Source organism: Hippoglossus hippoglossus, chromosome 11 (genome assembly GCF_009819705.1).
Source record: "Hippoglossus hippoglossus isolate fHipHip1 chromosome 11, fHipHip1.pri, whole genome shotgun sequence".
NCBI lineage: Eukaryota > Metazoa > Chordata > Actinopteri > Pleuronectiformes > Pleuronectidae > Hippoglossus > Hippoglossus hippoglossus.
In genome coordinates, this window is record NC_047161.1 from 11407193 (window position 1) to 11430092 (window position 22900).

Consider the following 22900-nt stretch of genomic DNA (forward strand, 5'->3'; position numbering starts at 1 on the left):
CGGTCCCTGTGGCCGAGGCGCGCTCTCCGGTGGAGCCAGCGGGATGACAAACTCCAGTTAAGTGGCGCACCGTCCTCCTCCTCCCCGCCTTTCACCCGGAGTCAACCCAGGAGCACGGAGCGCATCCTCCGCGCTCGGACCCCGCGGGAATTAGAAAAGCAGCCCCGCGCGCTCTGACAGCCGCACAACCCCGGCCGAGCTCTGCGGTGTGAGAGAGGGAGGGAGAGAGAGAGACTACACGCAGACACAGAGAGTGAGGAGAGGGAGATGGGTACGGAGGCGCGCAGTTACCCGTGATTGTCCAGTGAACGGCGGTGAAGTTGCTCGGCTCCGCTCGGATCTTTTCCCCTCCAGGTCGTTGAGGTGAGTTTTTTCTCCCTGCAGGGGATGAGCGCAGCCCGGGTGCAGGTGCATGTCTCACCCCGGTGCATGTGGGCTCCTCCAGATATTAGATCTTTTTTTTGGTCTTGTAAATGCTATATGATGGCATCAGATGCTTGTAGCCTGCAGCTGGAGTATAAAAGGTGTAACTATAAGCAGCTGCTTGTGTGTTAGTAACTGGGTGAATTAGAGGACATCAAACTAGAAAATATTCATTTTATTACCAGGCAGACACATGTGATTGTACAGTAATCCACAGGGACTTGTCAGATTCTTTATTGGGGGAAAGAACTCTTAGAAAGCCTCTGCTTTAATTTGATTCTGCTGGAGCTCTATAAGACAAGATAAGCTTTATTAGAGGAGGAGATCCGCTTTATTCTATGTCCTTCTCTCCCCCCCTCTCTCTCCCCTCTGCCACACTTGCTTGTCTTTCCCTCACTCCATCCCTCTAATCCTTCCCCCTCTCTCCCTCTATCACAACCTCTGTTTCCCCCCACCACTCTCACTTGTCTCCCTCTCTGCCAGCTCTAATAACACTGAGTTCACACAGCACCAGGCTGCTTCACTTCTGATACTCCTCTCTTGTCTCTTCTCAGACCTGCAGCCGCCTCTTATGCGATGTGGCCGGCTGAGCACGTTGCCGTCACCTGTCATGATTTGATTCGTGTTCTATATGTCTCATTGCATGATATGCCACTTAGTTCTCCACCTTATACGGGGGCCTGCATGTGCTGTGGCTGCAGGGCAGTGTTACTCCAGCACCTTTTCTGATAATCAATATGTGAGCAAGCAGTTACAGTGTACAGTGTCATGGACCTTCCTGTGGCTGAATCATTAATGTCACATCTGTCACAGTCCACACTGGTGCACATGTGAAGGTTGAAGGACACACATTTGCATACACAAACACACACGCGCGTACGGGAGTCAAGGATCATGGCCACTGAGCCCTGAGCCCTGATTGATTGTCACAGAGTGAAGAATAAAAGCTGACAGTGAGGAGCCTTGAAATGATTTCAGGACGTCTCACGCTGCCCAGCAATCAATCAGCGCTATTTTGGTTTTTGTTTGGAGGCATTATTTAGATTTACACACCAATTTCACAAGCACGGGCCGCTTTGTTGCAAAGCATTGAGCCACCCAACCAGCAATTTGCACTCTTCTGTTTGCGATTGTTGCTGCTTTCCACAATAGTTCAGAGAGACACTACTTGTCATAGTTCTTGGTAAATGTTTGAAATACGCAAATAATCTAAAAGTTTGGAAATGTGTCCACACTGGGAAAAAACCCACAAATCTTAGCCACAATTGAGACGCAAATGTCCCTATCACAATGCATTTGAGTAGGACTACGGTAGAGAAACCAGTTGCAACTTTTGCAAAACCACATTTTGTGACACGGTGTGATATGAAAATTCATTGTCACCCCTGGCAATGTGCAGCGCCTGTGACAGCTGATGCTCTCCTGTGTTGTGAAGGCAGATTCTGCACCCTGTTCTGCTACAGTACAGTGGCTGTGTCTTCCACATCCCCCATCACTATCAATGTCATCTTCTGTCAACCGGAACAGACAGGCATCTGCTGCTTCCCACACACACTCTGTCTTCTCTGTCTCACGCACACACACACACACATAAACACAAACACACAAATGACATGCGGTAATGTGCCACCACCGCCATGCCAAACACAACTAACTTCCTACCACCCACACACAGGTCCCTGTCACACACCTGCCCCGTGGCTCTGTCCGCATACATTTGTCTGTATACAGGCCATTCATGGTGCTCAGCTAAAAATAATTATCACAAGCCAACACACACTCGTGGGACATGAATTATGGAGGACGGAGAGCGAGAGAGAAAAAGAAAGAAAGAAAGAAAGAAAGAAAGAAAGAAAGAAAGAGGGAGAGAGATAAAGAGAGAGATTCAGGTCAGAGTCAGACCCAATTCCAAGAGCATTGCTCCCTAAGGATGATACTACTAGACCGCTGCATTAATATTCAGTTTGTACCATCTAGCACATGAGACCTGCGGTTATCCTTTAGTTTGGTCTAACTGGACCCCAGGCTACCCAGAGAGTGCTTCATGTACATTATGGACTGGGAAAATACTTCCATGCATTTTGAGATGAATTATACATGCAACGCAATGTTCTTAACAGTACAGCCGGGTTTCATTGTCAACTTGATCTAGCTTTACAGAATAATGCCTCTGATTAAAGAGCACATGCTGGGAAGGTATATTAGTGAGTGTACAACTGCAGCTCAACAGTGAAAGGAATAATTTGACATTAAGATAAATAATTATATCATTTTAAACATTTTATCATTTAGCACAAGATAAATGCTCAAATGTTAATTAGTGAGTGTTCGAGGTGCCGCTGGGCTGATTCAGTTTCCTTTGGGCAGAGCCTGGTTTGCTCTTTCCAACTGATTCCCTGTACTAATTGCTTAGCTAACGGTCTGTTGGCTGTTGGCCTCAAATTTAGCAAAAGTGAGAGTGATAGTCATCTTCCAAATTGGCAAGAGAGCGAATAAGCGAATTTCCTGATACATCGCAAACTATTCCTTTAATGGCCCTGCACATCAGGGAAGGCGTTTCCAGCACTTGTGCATTGGTGATTAGTTCTGGGACGTGGGTGGTTTTATGTTTGGAATTACTTGAGGCGACAAGACCCATATGCTACTGAGAACTACAAAGTTATTTAAACAGGTGCAATGTAGCTGAAAGGAACGTGAGGGAGACGTCAATCAAGCTGAATCTGCACATGTCCCTTGAGAAAGAGTCTAATCAGTAAAAAAAAACAGAAAACAACTATAGGGCCTTTAAAATCAAGATGGTTATCCATTGTTACCTATGAAGTAATATTGCCACAACTTGCCCTATGTATATTAGTGTACAGCCAACTTATTCCCTTGCTTTAAGCTGACATATCAAGCAGTTACACTGGGAGTAATCGCCCGGACTCTGTGCAGTTGGAATACGAGAACACTCACCTTGAACAAATGATAAACAGCAGATACCTTTCGGCTGCATTGAGTTAATGGGTCATTTTCCTGCAAGTGAAAAACGACGGTGTCGCAGTGATTAGATGCTTGACAGTTTTCTATTTCGGGACTGCGAACCCTATACACCCTGTGGAAACCTGAGGAGAAATCAGGAGAAGCCTTTGTTGGTTACTCAGCCTATACAGAGCATAATGTGCATGTGTGTGTCAATCTGTATGTTCATACATACACAGAAATGCACTAACATGTGTGCGTACATAATTGTGGATGTTCCTGTTCATACTGACAGGATGTGTGTGCATTGTTGTGTATTTGGGGACCTTGTCTGATATTCTGTAGCTGACCTTGAACAGTGTGAGCGCTGCCTGCTTAGTCAGGACTACTGCGTCTGCTCATCTATCTATCTATCTATCTATCTATCTATCTATCGTTCTATCTATCGTTCTATCTATCTATCGTTCTATCTATCTATCGTTCTATCGTTCTATCTATCGCTCTATCTATTGTTCTATCTATCTATCGTTCTATCGTTCTATAGATATACAGACTAATCCCTTCTTCTCTTCTCTCTCCATCTCTTTTTCCTCAGTGTGTGATTGTGTGTCCAGCATGAGTAACATCTATGAGTCTGCAGAGGCCACGCTGGGCTTCATCAGCTCTCCGTGCCTGGCTAAAGTGGAGCTCAGAGTGGCCTGCCGGGGGATCTCGGACCGCGATGCCCTCTCCAAACCCGACCCCTGCGTGGTGCTGAAGATGCAGTCGCACGGGCAGTGGTTTGAGGTACGGCAATGGGACGGGATGTAAATGGGTCTCCAGTTCAGAAATAAGACTGTTTTACAATTACAAGACGAAGGTTTAATGGCGACATCAGCAAGACGTGTCCTTGTGAACACCTTGTGAACACCAGTTAAACCATTGAAACATTCTTAAGCCATTAGACATTCTGACGCCCTGTGATAGATCGGCCTGTGCCGGCTGTAACCTGCCTCTGCCCCAGTGACCCTAAAAGTGTTCAATCTAAATGATGGATGGAAGAGAATCTGAACGAGAACTCTAGACTCTAACGGGGGCTTGCTGTCGAAGGCAGCTCATTACATTGATTGACATTGATAGATTTCTAGATTTCATCGATTCCTAAGCTGGTGTCACTTTTATAGCCTACAAATTGGCTTTTCATAAACCGGCAGTTGACATTTGATTTCTGTGTGGGCACAACTGATTCTTAGTAACTGATAAAATAAGTAATTTTCTTTTGGCTTCCACTACAGAGTTTTCAAGATGATTTTCATTTTATTGTGACATTTTTCACACTCTACACCACTTCTCCACGACCTGCTGTACCAGTCGGGTAGAAGAACTATTTTCACCTGCCTTTAGATTCTGTTTCGCACGGCTCCTTATGAATTCCTCCGCACGCTCTTGAAATTGTCCTTCTACCTGAAATAGTTCAAACACATCATTGAATTCATGCTCGACTACATTATTATTTCTAATCAAGGACGCCGAGCTGCGGAGCTGTGATTGCGTCGCTAACCCTCTCGCAGCAAATTACAGGTTGCGTTCGGTTCTTATGAATTATGAATGCTCATTGTCACGGACGGCAGACGAAATCAGACAGTGTTTTGTGCAAACTTTTGTTGACTGTTGCACCGACTGGACGAAATGGGAAGTGCTCACCTCAGCTTTTCAACACAAGTGGCCTGCCCCAATCGTTTAGGTACTGAAAGTAATGAGAGCACCAAGATACTCTCTCTGGAATCATGGCATTTTTAGGAAATTGTTTCAAATTCATACAATCGTCCTGGAATAAATTGTTCAGCTGGAAAAATTGAGTTCCTCTCTTTTTACTTCCAAGACCCAGCTGCTTTTTCAGGGACGATAGTTACAACCTCCTATACACGACAAATCTCATTCCCACTGAAGCCTCAGCTGGGGCAGTAACACACGAGTAACACGAGCTGAAATATCAGAACGCAGCGTGAGGGAATGAGAAATACATTTTAAGGAAGAATTTGATTTCCCTCGGCCCCTATTTCTTTTTCCTCTATCTGGGGGGGGGGAAGACAGACATATGCTGAGAGCCCTGTCGTCCTTTTAAATATGTAGATACACGCCCGCGCACGCACAGCCTCACACACTCGCTGCTGCAGTGACCCACTATTACAGCCGAGCAAAGAGACGCACGTCACTTATATATACACTCTGTAATACACACGCACACACACACAAACATTAAGAAAGTAGTGCAGTATTATTCTGCATTTGGAGACTTCACAAAAGGCTACTTTGCACAGCTTACTCTCTCTCTGTGTGTGTGTGTGTGTGTGTGTGTGTGTGTGTGTGTGTGTGTGTGTGTGTGTGTGTGTGTGTGTGTGTGTGTGTGTGTGTGTGTGTGTGTGTGTGTGTGTGTGTGTGCGTGTGTGTGCGTGTGTGTGCGTGTGTCTGTGACAGTGTGTTTAAATGAGTGTGTGAATTACGATAAGCCCCTTTGTGGGAGTGTGGGACTGGACAAATGATATCACTGCCCATCAGATACAGAGACTCTTAATTGGATAATGCTTTTGAGGGAATGTTCAAGCCGCTGGTAAATGTGTGTGTGTGTGTGTATGTGTGAGTGCTCGTGTGTGTGTGCATGTTTGTTGATGTGTACATGATTCTTTTTTCTCTAATCAGACGCCAGCCAATTGCGGTAAGTGTCAGAAAAAGGCCAAATCTGTGAGGGTACGTCAAGTCGAGTGGTGTGTGAGTGTGTGTGTGTGTGTGACTGTGTGTGTGTGACTGTGTGTGTGTGTGACTGTGTGTGCGCGTGTCAAGGGGTTATCAACTGTAAAAGGGACACAGTCGCTGCTGTTGGTGTTGAGATACACTTTTGTTAGCCTTTCCATTCCTTTCTGCATCAGCCACTTAGAGAGAAGAAAATGCGAGATCAATGTTACAACTACAGTCGCTTCTGTGTTTGGTCAAAAAGCTTCTGTGATTGTTTTTGAGCTATCAAGAATAATCTATAATCCCAGTTCTCAAATTGACAAGTGTAAACAATGTGATAATGGCCACTTGATAATGGTAATTGCCGCGTTGCTGAAAAGTCTGCAGAGCTCCCAAATCGATTCGGACTGGCAGTTTGTTGTATGTCGAATGAAATCTTCATTCTTCAGTTCACTTTGGAAAGACTTTCAAAGCGAAATATCAAGTGAAACTGCGAACATTGAAATAGCAAAGTTTTCTGAATCACTGTCAAGGCCAGACCCTGACTATACAACAAATATACAAAATTAACATTAAAAATATTCTGTTCCGTTTGTTGGTTGGATTTTTGTTTGTAAGCAAGAGTACACAAAAGCAGCTGAACCCGAAGGATGCAGTATGGGGTCAGGAAATAAACCATATACTTTTAGTGTGGATCAGTATCAGGGAGTGCATACAGGAAATGTTTTTGTAATAATAGGAAATAAGGAAACAATGAGTCAACAAATAGATGCTCATATAAAATATACCATCGTTTATTCTATTCTTAATTAGACTATAAAATGAATAAAACCGACACATATATACATTAAAGTCTGGATTGGGACTACAGTAGCCTCAATGCTTAATGGGTCTTAATGGGGCTTCATTTTTAATTAGCTTTTCCACTTATGAGTAATACTTTTTTAAATTTACTAAATCTTGTTGTGGAAAAAACTTTGCCAAACAGCCCTGAGATGTATATGTAATACACATTGTGATGTGTATTATTGACACCAGATGGTCAGTAAATCCAGGCAAAACAGTTCATAAGATTGGTTGCGTATAGTTATTTGCAAGAAACACAAATATCTCCTCTCTCAGAGCTCCAAGTTAAGCTGTTTGTGTGCCCATGCTCTACCTGCCTTTGGGCTCGTGTGCGTTTGCAGGTGGACCGTACAGAGGTGATCCGCAGCAGCAGCGGCCCCGTCTTCTCCAAGATCTTTCTGGTGGATTACTACTTCGAGGAGGTGCAGAGGCTCCGCTTTGAACTCCATGACATCAGCTCCGGCAACAACGGCCTCCGTGATGCTGACTTCCTGGGATCCATGGAGTGCACCTTAGGACAGGTCAGTGCCGTACAGAGGCTCTCTGCTTTTACCGCCTCCCTCTTCCATTCAATAAAACAGAGATCCGCTCGAGGTCAGGTTTACATGACTGAATATGAAATGGCATGTTAAGCACTTCACTGCACAAGCCAAGTGGTGCGTGTGCGTTTCCAGTTTTCACTTTGTGTGGGTTGCACCTGTGAACACATGTAAGAGTGAGATCACCATACGAAGAAGTGTGTATGATGTGAGCATATACACGTACAGGTGAATGCATGACAGGAGTGCATTTATGTGCATCGGTGAGTCTGTGTGCAGGCAGCTGATTGTATTGAACCAGTATATCACTACAGTTTACAAGTGTAGAGCATGGCAATCTGTGTCAGACCTATATGCATGCACGAATACAGCCTGTGCGCTTTGAGTTTAAGATGTAATCAATTATATAGTTCACTGAGCTTACAACAAATGTATTAAATACTTGTACTTTTATCTGGGTGAGAAAGCGACTCTGGGCTAAACTGATGAAATCCTTGGCTTCTTTCATCTGCATTCACAATGTGTTTTCTTTGTCCTTGAGTCCTTAGTTACACCAAACTCTGTGGGTGCAATAGACTGTGCTTTCAAAGCACTTATATGTGCATATATGCTAATACATATGGCCCTGTAGCACACTTAATGGCATTGCAGTACCTCGTAATGGTGAAGTAATGTAGTCGCAGTCAATATTTAAAGATTTGCTTCACTTAAATATCCAATGTTTCGCCTTTAAATGAACTGGAATTGCAGTTGCACCAATTAACAAGTGATTTGATTTTAGGAAATTACCTTCTAATGTCATTGAATGGAAGAGAATCGTGGTCCAATAGCTTTCTCGTCCTCGTCTGCCACGGAGCGGAATTAATGTTTGTTTCCACTAGAATCCCCTTCTCATTGTCAGCGACGCTATCAGCAACACAAAGCTGGTGGATTAATGATAGTTGGGGAGAAGTGAGATAATTGACATGGAAGAGGATTTTTGGAGGCGAGAGCCAGCGAGGTTTGCTGAAGTGGGAATAAAAGCGGCCAACGCACCAGAAGAGGATTTCTGAAAGAATCAGTAACACATCTGTTCATAGAAATCAGTTCAGTGAAATTTGAGACAGAGAGCAGAATATTTTGTGCAAAGATGTTCCACACTAAAATGTTACATAATACACTTTTTGGTGTTCGGATCTTTCCTCTACGTACAAAGGCAAACCCGCCATAACAGAAATGTAGCCAGAAGGAGGCCTTGACACAGAGGGTTGTCACTGGGGCATTAAGTTGCTATAATCAATATTTTTTATAGAGACAACATGACTACTTTGATGGGAAAAGTGTGACGAACACGCAGAGAGTGACTCTATTGCCCGACTCTGCAGTTCACCTCAGGTCTGGAGTCCTTCAGCTCAGCTTTTAGAATTTTCCCTTCCTGCACAGTACTGTTCCTGTGCACTCTCACTGCTCTTGTCAGCATTGTTTCGTAAAGCAGCAGGCAGCAGTTCCAATGACCCTGCGCGATACATGCCCAGCAACAAACAGGAGACGGACAAAGTGAAGTAGAAATAACCGCATTTCTCAGAGAAAGAGCCAGACGTTTACTCAAAAGGTGGTGGAGACCAAAACGGAGCATAAATATGAGACAAAAATTTGCTAGGTGAACATGAAGATGAGTCCAAATGAATTACATCAGCGTTGTATTGGATAGCAGCAGGAAGCAGCTCCAAATAACACAGGAGACAAAGTTAAGTAGAAATCTGAGCTTTTCTTAGAGAAAGAGACATTTACTTTAAGAGTTGGTGGAAAACGGAGAGTAAATACTCAGGTGGACATAAACATGACTGTAAATGAAGGATAGTATTGCCCTGTGTAAGATGGAATCACAAGTTGCTTATACATTTTTCATATCCATTTAAACATAACCACAAGGTGATACTTAGTCAGTGTTATTACCTCCCCCGAGGAGGTTGAGTTTTTGTCCACGTTTGTTCGGTAGTGAGCAGGATTATGAAAAAAGTACAAGATGTATTACCACGAAATTTGGTGGAAGCATGTGCTCTGGGCCAGGAAAGAACTCATTAAATCTTGTTGTGGATCCAGGATTTCTTTTTTTTCACTTTCTTTAACATTACGAGGGAGCTTTTTCTTCTTTTTTTTTACATCATAACCAATTTGCCAGGGTATCATTCCTGGATATTAATTTAAAATATTTAGGGGGCTGACATCTATGAGTAAGTGAAATTTGGTGGAGTTAAGGGGACTGTCGGACCTTGGCACAGGGTATTGAGCACCTTTGTAGTGTTGCTTCTACTTCCGCCAAGTAGATACAAAAAAAAAAGAAGAAAACTGTTATTGCAGGTTTAAGTAAAGCTCTTGCAATTAGATTTGATTCTCAGTTCACAGTCACATACTGTACATGTGTTCCCTCAAAATAAAACACAAACTGCTTGTCGAAGTGTTGATGTTCGCAGCGTTGTGTATCACTTTTGCCTTCTGGGTGTTAACAACAACTCAAATGTCTCCCTGTAATTAGAAAGCGTTGCTAACACTAAAGATTTCACGGAGAGAAACACGTTGCTCTGCAGCCTCCAGGTGCTTTTACCTTATTGTTTTGTTTGGTCTGTTTGTGTGGGTGACTCCCAGTGGAGATCATAGCCCTCTTATCCCTTTTACAGCACCTGGTCGGTAAATAAAAAAGGAGAGAGTAGCATATTTCACTGGCAGATTAAGCCACGGATAGAGCAGCAGAGAAAATTACATTTGACAGATAGTGTGAAAGGTGACTCTGCCATCCTGCATTTATTATGTCCACTGGATGTGTAAGTGGGAAAACGTTAACATGAAGGGCTGGGTAACACCAGGACGACACTAAGAGCTGAACATGAGCATGTGTGAGCCTCTTTCCATGTTTCTGTTCCCTCCAGATCGTCTCACAGAGGAAACTGACCAAAGCTCTACTGAAACAGGGAAACACTTCGGGAAAGTCGTCTATAACAGTAAGACATTCAGTAGCAAGGAGCACACCACAACGACGTGTGATTTAAAGGTTTGGATGGAATTTGATGTATTGGCTGCGGAGGAAACATAAATGGACTTTAAGGAAAGGAGGTTGATTGGCTGGTCTGGGAGGATGCACTGGTGAACGAGCGGAGGGAGACTCAGCGCAGGGGTTCCTTCTCAGACGTCTTTCTACCTGAGAATATTACGTGCCCTCTCAGACAGTACCAGAATGAGACATGCAAGAGGTATGCACCAAACTGAGGGGATGAGAGAGGGATGGGGTTGGAGGATGAAGAAATGAGGACTGGGATGAGGGAAGGAGGATGAATGGATGAGGGAAGGGAGTAGGAAGGATATGTGAGTAGGGATGAGGGAAGGAGGATGGAGGAGATGTGAGTAGGGATGCGGGAAGGAGGATGAAGGTGTGGGTAGGGCTGGAGGAAGAAGGAATAATGGATATGGGTAAGGATGAGTGAAGGATGATGAAGGGATGAGGGATGAGGGAAGGAGGATAGGGGGATGCTGGAAGGAGGGAAGAGAGTATGAAGGAACGTGGGTAAGGATGAGGGAAGGATAATGAAGGGATGAGGGAAGGGGGGGATGAAGGGATGTTAACTAGTAAATTTCATCTGTTTCCAGAGGCAGCCGACCCACTCACACTTGCAAATCACACGTGCACCACCTCCTGCACTTACACATTCACTAATTAATTTCATAGTGTTGCATGTTCAATCTGTTCTGTTCCTCATTTCTCATTTTCTCTCACCTCTCTCTTCTTCCTCTGTGTCTGCCTCTCTCTCTCTCCCTCTGCCTCCCCGTCCTCCTCCTCCTCCTCCTCCTCGTCTCATTCTTTCTCCCCCCCCCCCCTCTGTAAAGGTGACAGCGGAGGAGTTGTCTGGTAACGACGATTACGTGGAACTCTCCTTCAGCGCTCGTAAGCTCGACGACAAGGTGCGTGTGCAACCGTTTGAAAACAATCGAAAAGTTCTGGTTGTTCCTCACGTTTGAGAGGAATTAATATGTAGAGGTGTGACTGTGTGTGTGTCTGTGTGCGTGTGTGTGTGTGTGTTTGTAGGTCTGTGTAAGTGAGTCTGTGACTGTACAATACACAGAAGTACAATCTGGCATTAGAGGAGGCCTGCTGAGATAGGTGGGCACCCCCCTCCCACAATAACACCCTATCTCACCCTTTCTGCCACACACATGCAGACACACACACACACACACACGCACACACACACATAGATAACTATATTAATTTTCAGCTTCCACACACACACACGGCCACGGATGACTAATCCAAACAAGTTGTGCCTTAGGGGAAAGATGGAAGAAAGCAGAGGAGGGGCAGATAAATTGGAGAGGACAGGAAAGAGACGGGTGGAAGCTAAAAGGAAGAAAGGAGGGGAAAAGGGGTGAACTAATGATTCCGTTAGTGCATTAATGATTTATGACGATCAGAGGCAGATCTGAGGCGATGCCTTACATGCATGTCTCCTCTCTGAAGGATTTCTTCAGCAAGTCGGACCCCTTCCTGGAGATCTTTAGGGTGAATGACGATGGCACTGAGTCGCTCGTGCACAGAACTGAGGTAATTACAAGCACAGGCAAACATTTTAATGTTGTTGACAACTTCCGATCTGTGATTAGCATTTACTGTGCTTGGTGTGCAGACAGTCATGAACAACCTGAGCCCGGTTTGGAAATCCTTCAAAGTTTCCTTGAACACGCTCTGCAGCGGCGACCACGACAGGGAGCTAAAGGTGAGTCAAACTATTTTCTTAGCAAGTCAGGATAATGACAACATAATTTTATTTAACTGTAAGAATTATACGTGATAATCTGAGTACAGCAAAGAAAAACATGGCCACCGCTCGCTTCATTATTCAAGTTCCACCGGTGACAAACAATACAGATTTAGAGGGGCCGAGGGCAAACAGCACCCGAGGGCCTGCAAGTGTTCCACCGCAAGATGTTCTGCTTTTTGCCCAGCATACAAATGATGAGATTTACACCCACAGGTATTCACAACACAACCGAACTGTGTGAGAAAATCACCAAGTGGCCCCAGTCCTCGAAACAAGTCCGGTTCAGCTCATGTGCTTTTTTTTACTGATGTCACTGGTGTTATTTAAAGAGCCAGACGGGTATGACAGAGCTCAATGGTCGGACCAAGACTCTCACCTTTACTTGCCAGAGTAGATCTCTATCTGTGTGTGTGTGTGTGTGTGTGTGTGTGTGTGTGTGTGTGTGTGTGTGTGTGTGTGTGTGTGTGTGTGTGTGTGTGTGTGTGTGTGTGTGTGTGTGTGTGTGTGTGTGTGTGTGTGTGTGTGTGTGTGCGAATGTGCGAAAGTGGTGGTCACACATCAGCTGTGAGCAGTTATTCTTTCCATGAATAAACATGAGCTCGTTCATTAAATATTCAGAGGCGTCTTAACTCCGCATGGCTCCTGACAGCAGGAGAAAGGGCTCACACACACACACACACACACACATACATGCACGCCATTAGCTATGGTTTCCAGGGCTACCTGTTTGAAGCATCGGAGCTATAGTGAGAAACGTCAGGGCAGAGATTTCCATTCAGACCCCTTCTTCCTTTCACCTGCCTCTTAACTGACCAATGCATAAATGCATACACCCATCTCTGCAGTGCCTGGCTATCTCTCTCTACTCTTTGTGTTTATTTACCTCTCTACTTTTCCCTCTATTCCTCCATATCTCTCTCTCTCTCTCTCTCTCTCTCTCTCTCTCTCTCTCTCTCTTTCTCCATACAACAGTTAGTATTCAGTGAATGGAACGGAGGCTCTTTATTTTTTCATCACACTCTCGCACGGCTCTCAGCAACTTCAAATGGAAGCAGGGCTGCGAAGAGCAAGCGTTCGATCCCTCACCCATAAAAACTACTGTCAATAAAACAGAAATGATTCACAACTGATCTCACTCACACACACACACACACACACACACACACACACACACACACACACACACACACACACACACACACACACACACACACACACACACACACACACACAAACACACACACACATATACAACTCTTCAGGTCAAGGCACTTGAAAGCTGAAGTGGCAGGAGAAGGAAATAAAGGGATTACTGCAGCCCCGTGTTTTTCAGTCAAGTGTTGCTGGATTGTTTCTGATTACTTGTCGTGGAGGTGACTTTAGGCGAGAAGGTCACAAAGCACTACAGCAAAATGACTCATTCGTAGTAATTATATCTGAGTTAAAAGTAGAAGCCTTTGTGTGTGTGTGTGTGTGTGTGTGTGTGTGTGTGTGTGTGTGTGTGTGTGTGTGTGTGTGTGTGTGTGTGTGTGTGTGTGTGTGTGTGTGTGTGTGTGTGTGTGTGTGTGTGTTAACATCGACCAGCTTTATTGAATATTATTGATCGTACTCTGGTTGACGGCCCAGATATTGGGGCCCTATATCTCACTCTGAGATTGTAGGATTGTTTCTTTGTCATGTGCTGGGACTTGGCCCACTGACCCTCGCGTTTCACCAGTGATTGGGCCCATTTATCTTGTCTTGTAGGTCCTTTGAGAGAAACAAACTATTACGCCTTAACACACACACACACCCACACACACACACACAAAGCTGTCTCTTAAGCCGCGTCCCTCTCAGCATCCTCAGATTAATATTTCACCACTCCTTTGCCCCCCCACCAACACCGCCTTATCAATCATTCAGCATGGCATTTCCCTGCATGCCTGTAAGTCCGTATGTGTGTGTGTGCATTTGGCTGACAGGGAGGCAGTTGCGCTCTAACTGAAAGAATGTGTGTGTGTCTCTTTGTGGCTGTTCCAGTGCACAGTTTGGGACTGGGACTCTAATGGGAAACATGACTTTATCGGGGAGTATCAGACCACGTTTAAGGAGATGAGGGCGGAGCAGGAGGGAAAGCAGGTAAGCGTGTAAACACAGAGTCACGTCAAGCCACATGGTTGAAACGCAATCCACACACTGACTCCTCAGCACAGATTTATTGAGAAGGGCCCTCAGTAGAGAGCGTACCTCCGCCAAGGTCCAACAGTCGCCTTTAATTCAATCAAGCCACACCGAATCATACGCACTCGATCAGTCCTCTCAGGATGCTTGATTGTTTTCCGTAAAGATCCATGAATTATTCCCTGGTATTTTGGTGTAAATGTCAAACAACGCCCTATCTCGCAATGATTAAATGAAATAACGATTCCTGGATCAGCACCAAAATTCTAGGAGCTCTTCCCTTTCAACAAGTTTCTAAGAGTCCGTCTTAGAAACTTACTTCCAACTTAGTCCGTCTTAGTTTTACTGCCAACTCACTGACCCAGTGTGATAAACATCTCAATCAATGAACCATTGTATAAGCACACAATGAAGTCAGTCCCAGAGAGAGGTGCTATATGGACAAAACCAAAAATACATCCATACAATGTCACATGAGAAAAAGCCCTAGAAACATTCCTGCTGAAAATTTCCACCCATACAAAATGCACCATGTTATATCAACATATTCTGATATGCAATGCATGTATGTTAGGGTCAAAGTCTATGGACAGATATTAACAAGAAGCTTTAGAATAAGTACATCGTATTTTAGAAGAAATGTTTTATTTCATATATAGCTTTCTCTACATTGTTCATATTGGAGATACATTCTGCTCTGGAGTCAGTGTGCAGGCATTTCCATTCACCTTGTGCCTTTAATACATATATAATTGTGATATTTTCATACTCACCACACCCACAGTCACAACATTAACATAATCAATGTGTGTTTTTGCCAAAAGCTTCAATGGGAGTGCATCAACCCTAAATACCAGATGAAGAAGAAGAATTACAGAAACTCTGGTGTTGTCATGCTCAACCACTGTAAGGTAAAGTGACCCAATATCGGTCAGGTAACTTTGAACTTTCTGCAGACTCTCCCTTTTTGTGTTTTCGGAGTCTGCAACGGTTATTTTCAAAATGAATAATCTCTCAATTCATTTATATTATAATAGCTGATTATTGTTTAGTGTGCAAAATGGCACATAATAATGAAAAATGCCCATCACACATGCATGTTTAACAATCCAAAATCTAAAAAATCTTAAATTTACAATTATTTAAACAGCAAAAAATTGTAAACATTCACGTTTGAAAAGCTAGATCTAGGCAGCATTTGGCATTATTCAGTTTTCAAATTACTCCGTGGGAAAAGAAAGACAATCTATCCTTTCTCATCCGGTGAATTTTCATCACATCAAATTTCAATATTTCTCCCTGACAGATCATCAAAATGTATTCCTTCCTGGATTACATCATGGGCGGCTGTCAAATTCAGTTCACAGTGAGTTTTGTCTCATATAACATCTTTAATATTCACATGCAGCAGCATGTCATTGTCTATCCTTGCTCAGTCGTGCGATGTGAGCGTATACTGTACGTGTGTGTGTGTGTGTTTCTGTCGCAGGTGGCAATAGACTTCACAGCATCCAATGGGGATCCCAGAAACAGCTGCTCCCTTCACTACATCCACCCCTACCAGCCCAACGAGTACCTCAAAGCTCTGGTGGCTGTGGGGGAGATCTGCCAAGACTATGACAGGTAGACAGCACTCCATCAATCATCATTTAGCTAATACGCTGACACACACACACACACTTTCAAGTACATAAACACACAATATTTTCCCTCTGAGGACCAACACCTTTGATGAATAAAGGGTTTTCGATGTGCATTAAAGTGTTTTCGTCCATTATTTGTCTTTTCCTCTCCACCACATTAGTGAATCATTTGTCTCGTTCTTTCTCCAGTGATAAGATGTTCCCAGCGTTCGGCTTCGGAGCTCTGATACCACCTGAGTTCAAGGTAGGACACTGGGGATGTGTTGGTGTATGTGTGTGTGTGTGTTTGCAGCAGCAGAGGGCTGTTACTCTGGCTAGTTTAAAAATCGGGAGCTCTTTTAGAGGCACTGTTTGCTTTTGATCATCGTGAGAGGAGAACGCATCTGTCAACCTGTAAATTGGACTGAGCATGTTGTGCTGAGTGGTTGGTTGGCCGGGTTTGTTAAAAAAGCCCCCGTGTTCTTTCTGCTTCACGTGAAGGTTTCACACGATTTCGCCGTGAACTTCGATGAGGACAATCCTGAATGTGCTGGTGAGCTCACACACACACACACACACACACACACACACACACACACACACACACACACACACACACACACACACACACACACACACACACACACACACACACACACACACACGTACAAACATGCCCACCATGCACACTAATATGTCACAGGACAGAAAAAGTCCTACGGTATGGATGCCGCACGTTTCTCATCTCAGACGCTGTCAGTCCCATATTTCTCCCTCTGTATCTGTCTCCATCCTCTGTTTCTTCCAAACTCACACAGACACACACACACACACACTTTTATACACACACACACACATAAATGAAGCTGGGAGATTTGTCACTATGCTGCAGGAAGCATTTCAGGCTCTACGATACAGAGGAAAACCAACACTAATCTGTATGTGTGAAATGGGCTCCTGCGCTCCTCTTCCCCACATCGCCGCGTTCCCGTCGCGATGCAGTGTGTGTCTGCCGTCTCGTGTTTGTGTGGACTACAAGTTGCCTCGTCACCTCGATCGCACGCGTAGAATCTGATTTGCTTTAGCAGACACTTTTGCAAGAACAAGAACTTTGACTCCGCGAGGTTAGAGCAGGGTAATACACAGGTAAACAGACAGGGAGACAAATAAAACAAGCAGCGGGTGAACCTGCTACGTGTGTTGCAGGGATCCAAGGCGTCGTGGAGGCCTACCAGAATTGCCTCCCCAAGATCCAGCTGTACGGGCCCACCAACATCGCCCCAATCATCCAGAAAGTGGCCTCGTCTGCCTCCGAGGAGATGCACACCAAAGAGGCCATGGTGAGAGAGGGAATGAGAAAGATAACAGGAGAAAGTTTGGGGCATTTTGTTCTTGTTGTTGTGACAGTTGGTGTTTGCACAGGTCAAAGAAAGTGGGACGAAGGAAAGAGGAAAAGACAAAAAAAGCACATCAGAGGTAGGGGTGAAATGCTAGAAGAGAAAGAAGAGGAAAAAAGAGAGGGAACTGAAAATAGGGATGGAAATGGGGGCTGATATTAATTTAATTCAAGTCATAGGTTTTAGAGCAGCCTTCATGTCTCCCACCTGTCTCAGGGTCTCTAGCGGATTAGAATGAGTTGTATTCAAATTAGTTCCCCAACAAGAAGTCACTTTTAAAAAATGAAATTCAGCGAACATCCATTCTTCACCTCCTCACATCCTCCCCTCTCCTCACCCCCATCCCCGCAGGAATACTTCATCCTGCTGATCCTGACAGACGGCGTCATCACCGACATGGCGGACACGCGGGAGGCCATCGTGCACGCCTCCCACCTGCCCATGTCCGTCATCATCGTCGGCGTCGGCAACGCGGACTTCACGGACATGCAGATACTGGACGGGGACGACGGCATCCTGCGCTCACCCAAGGGCGAGCCAGTGCTCCGCGACATCGTCCAGTTCGTCCCGTTCAAGGACTTCAAACACGTGGGTGGAGAAAAGGGGTGGAGGGTGTGTGGAGGGGTGGAAGTCTTGAATGTATAAATCACAGAGCGTTGATGGGGCTAATTCCCGGGGGGTTACATTTCGACATGTCCAAATTGGGGACCACAGAATTAAGTATTCAACAGAATGTAATTTTGTAAAATAGCTGTTCTTTTTCAGCTGTTTTTGTACTTTGTGTAGCTCCTTCCTTACATCCAGCAACTATAATGGATTCCTGACTGTTTACCTTAATCCTTGCAGCTTTCTAAAGCTGAATAACAACATTTAAGAGCATAAGAAATGTGAGGAGGATCCATGGAGGCTTATAAGAAGATTTTAAACCAGGGAAATAATGACATTGGGCAGACCCTGAAGTTTCCGATGCAAATTTTATATCAAAACTTTCACAGGATTTTTCAAACCTGCTGCTAAAGGGATTAGATGTAATTGTTGAAAAAAGAAGTAACACAAGCCTCCTCTTACAAATGAGAAATGTCACTCAGTAGAGAGCATTCACCAAGGCCCGACAGGTCCCTTTATAAAACCACATTTAAATTCACTAGATCCACAGTTTTATTTGGATCTGCAGCAAATTTCACGCGCTCGTAAATATCAGTCCCCTAAATGTGCCTCTTTTTTACATCAAGATCCATGAATCATTCTCAGAGAAATCAATGAAAATGGAAAAAATACTGGATCTGCCCACTGATCCAGATCCAAACCAAAGGTCTTCCCTGACTGATGTGTATTATAATGCTGACTAACAGACAAACAAACACAGACAAAAATACAACCTCCTTAATATAGGCAATAGAAAAAGTAGAAGTAGTAAAAGAGGTAATGAGTTTTGTACCAGTAGCTTATGGTGGCTGTTCAGCTGTTTAACAAATGCTACAGCTTTAAATTTAAATCTAATCCAAATACCACTGCAATCAACCAACTAATACTGTTTACCGCCTACATTAGTCATGTGATGTCAAATAGATATTATCATAAACTGCTGTGACTCTGCTGGAGGCGGACTAGCAGAAGCATTTAATGCAATGAATCCATTTCAACATGGGCTCTTTGTGTGTGTGTGTGTGTGTGTGTGTGTGTGTGTGTGTGTGTGTGTGTGTGTGTGTGTGTGTGTGTGTGTGTGTGTGTGTGTGTGTGTGTGTGTGTGTGTGTGTGTGTGTGTGTGTGCTCTTGTACAGCTTCTTTGTGAGGACCAGTTTGAGTTTACGACCTATGGAGTGTGGACATTTTGGGAAAGTGAGGACATTTTGGCAGGTCCTCACTTTGTGACCCCCTTTTAATGGACTTTTTGGGGGTTAAGACTTGGTTTTAGGGTTAGGGTTAGGCATTTAGTTTGGATGGTTAGGGTTAGGGTAAGGGGCTAGGGAATGCATTATGCCAATGAGTGTCCTCACTAAGACAGTTGTACAAACGTGTGTGTGTGTGGTACACTTGCACTGGGAGGGCTGGTAAGAAGTGCCGTGTTCAGGGGTTGACAAGTGTGAGCGTGTTGGCATATTAAGCTCGGTGTGCTTGTCAACACACACATCAGCTCTCTACACACACATGGCAAACGTGTGTGTCTCACATGTGCGTGTGCCTCTGGTGGCATTAATCTCGCCTGGCTTTGACAGAGTCTGTTTGGCTGGGACTGTTATGGTGAGTTTGGTCTCCGACAGATTGAGAAATCATCCCAGATAAACAGAAGGAGAGAGAGGGAGAGACCTCAGCAAACGCAGGGAGGAGTAGAAACTGCCCAAAAGTACATAAAGAGAGAGGCAGAGAGGAGAAGTGAAGAATAAATCTGGAGGGACAGAGGGGAGGAAGCAATAGAGAGAGGAAGACGGGCCCGGTGGTGGTGGAGGGAGGTCAACAGGAGACCGGAGCTAAAGACAAAAGGGAGAGAGGGAGTGTGTGACAGAGGTGGAGAGGTGATTTTCTGCTCTGTCGTTTCTTTTCAGAAGGGATTAGCAGGACGGAGCTGCTGTGTGACAGGCAGAGCGGGGGGATAACAGGTAGATAGGAGCGGAGGAGAGGGAGCGGGAGGAAGGGTGGAAATGAGAGGAGGAGAGCGGCGGAGGGCTGGGTGGTGGGTGCACTTTGATGATGCATTGTCTCGGGCAATTATGTGAGACAGAGTATGACAGACTCTCAGATTTGGATGTGTGTGTGGTAGCATGTGTGTGCATGAAGACGAGTGGCTGATGTGTGTGTGTGTGTGCATAGTTATGTGTGTGTGTTCATGTTTCTTTAGTTTTAAGTTATCACAGACCGTTGTCAGTGCACCAAAACTAGAGTTGCATTTTAATTAGTTTTTAAAAAATCCATAAAACAACTACAGTGGCGCTCAGTGGAGGACATACCTCCACCAAGGCCCTTAAATCCAATGAAACTGCACCAAATTACACACACTCATAGATATCAGTCCCCTAAATCTGCCAGATTTTTATTTTTCATCAACATCCATGAATTAAATCAACTCACACAGCATTAACTACACAGATGTATAATGTACATTACTCACCTGCATTTGGAAGTGTTAAGAATGTGCCTTCATACATTGTTTAATTCATCCTTAGATAGAATGTGATGTATTTATTTTCTGTAACATCCGGTGACAAGTGTCTCGTAGCCAAGCGATGGAAGCAGAGGACAAAAAGGTGAAAGCAGGGATGTTTGGAGGTTGTCAAATCAGCTTGTCTGATCACATCAGTCTCACTGGTCTGGACCTTTGACAGCATCCGGCTCAACAGCAAATTCTGGTGTCCAAGAGCTATCCACGCATGGCCAGTGATGTGTATGTGTGTGTGTGTGTGTGTGTGTGTGTGTGTGTGTGTGTGTGTTTCTGTGTGTTTCTGTGTGTTTCTGTGTGTTTCTGTGTGTGTTTGTGTGTGTGTTTGTGACCCCGCTCCTCATCCTTCTCTGTCTATATCTGTATTTCCAGGCCTCCCCAGCTGCCCTGGCTAAGAGTGTTTTGGCAGAAGTCCCCAACCAGGTGGTGGATTACTACAACGCGAAAGGCATCACACCCAAGTGTATGTCAGACTATGAGTCCACAAGAACGTTCAGCCCCTGACAATGGACTGTATGCATACATACACCTAAATACCCATATACAGTATACTGTATATCATATATACATAGAAATATACATTTATTTACTGTATAGTACATATACACATGCAAAAGCACAAGTACACATACACATATGAACAAGCACACACAGGCGTACTACATACTACATACAGTAGTCTAGCTCAGAGAATTAGATTGTTCTGGTGAAATAATTTGAACTACTCCATTGATGACTGTTGCATGTGTGGCCATGGCATCACCTGGGAAATTATTACTCTCTACTGTATATCTGAAAGATCTTTATAGAAATAAGAGCAGTCTTCTGAGCCAGCATGCAGACTCAACCCATAGCCCGCCCAAAGAAATGACACTCTTACCTTATTCAGATAACTAGCAAGTACATATAGACCAAAAGATCTGTGAGTAGATGAACCAAAGTGTGTGACTGCATAGCCCTAAAAGCTTAGAATTAGCATTGCAAATCTTATTATGGGAATGGTAGCGTCCCTGTTAGTGTACTGCATAAATGCATGCATAATTTAGCTCCTGCTAATATCCTGTCTGCAGTACCCGCTTGCTAGTTATGAAATAAAGTATCTCTGTCATTCCAGTGACATTCAAGCTCGTCTTGGGTGTTTCGGGTTCTTTTCTACAGATCTGTTTGACATTTTGCTAAATGGAAATGAACAACTGAATAATTGTAATAATTTCTTAATAACCTTCTTACATTGTAAAGAGTTATGGGAGGGTAGACAAGCGTGTGTGATAGACACTTATCTGTGAGAAAAAACTTTTCTTCTGTATTCTGCATGTTGATTATAATAAAGACGTTGGTTTTCTCACTTGGGTGTGTTCTGGTTCTTATGTGTGAGTGTGTCACCAATCTGCAATGCACACACACACAAATATCACTTTGTCCACACTCTCTCTCTCTTTCTCTCTCTCTCTCTCTCTCTCTCTCTCTCTCTCTCTCTCTCTCTCTCTCTCGCTGTCCCTCACACAGACATTAAAATGCAAGAATAAATTATTGCACTAATCTTCATATAGTTAATTAGGTCGAACCAAAGTTGGGCCGTCCTGAGAGTTCACTCCATACGTGGCTCAGCCTCTGACGGTCAGATCAGTATTCAGCACATGAACCTCCTGAAGTCCTTATCCCCAATCTGCTTCCTCAATCAGAGCCCACACACTTCACAAGAGTTACTGAAAAACACTGAGGGGGTCAATTTTAGAACGGTTATGAAAACTCTTCTCTTCTCCTCTCAAATCTAATATCATTCTCTTTACCATTTTATATTATTACCACTACCACTACTACTACTACTACTACTAATAATAATAATAATAATATAAAACTGTTGTTTTGATTCAGGAGACCTAAATCAGTGTGACTTTCTTTACTTAATTCTGGCTGAATTAACATTTATTCACTTTTACAAATTTATATGTGTTTACGATGTTATGGAATGGAAAATAAAACAACACCATTTCATTGACAAATGGACAAACCACTTGGTGGATGAAGAGCACGTCATGTGACTGAAAGCTCCCGACAAGTGATCATAAGGTGATTTTTTTTATTTTCGTCAACTGATGTTTCCAAGGTTAAGAGTGACCTTTAATACTTAGCGTTCATTATCGTAGATTGTAGAGTAGCTTATGGTAAGCCGCCATTAATGTTAATCTTTTGGTAAATATGTAAACGTAATATTTTGTTTCAATGCTTTGTTGATGTTAAAATTAAAAGATACAATATTTTCATAATAATAATAGTGGTGGTGCGGAACGGA

General features: G+C 43.9%; 1 protein-coding gene across 1 annotated transcript; it reads left to right on the forward strand.

Moving 5' to 3' along the window:
* On the forward strand, positions 1 to 21952 carry cpne4b (copine IVb). Its single transcript, XM_034599354.1, has 16 exons — positions 1 to 363; positions 3980 to 4170; positions 7284 to 7463; positions 10388 to 10459; positions 11340 to 11414; positions 11971 to 12054; positions 12137 to 12226; positions 14294 to 14392; positions 15259 to 15345; positions 15741 to 15800; positions 15924 to 16057; positions 16267 to 16321; positions 16558 to 16609; positions 17263 to 17396; positions 17805 to 18041; positions 20980 to 21952. The coding sequence occupies exons 2-16, from the start codon at positions 4000 to 4002 to the stop codon at positions 21109 to 21111; spliced, it is 1662 nt and encodes a 553-aa protein (XP_034455245.1). The 5' UTR covers positions 1 to 363; positions 3980 to 3999; the 3' UTR covers positions 21112 to 21952.
* Positions 21953 to 22900: the final 948 nt, after the last annotated feature.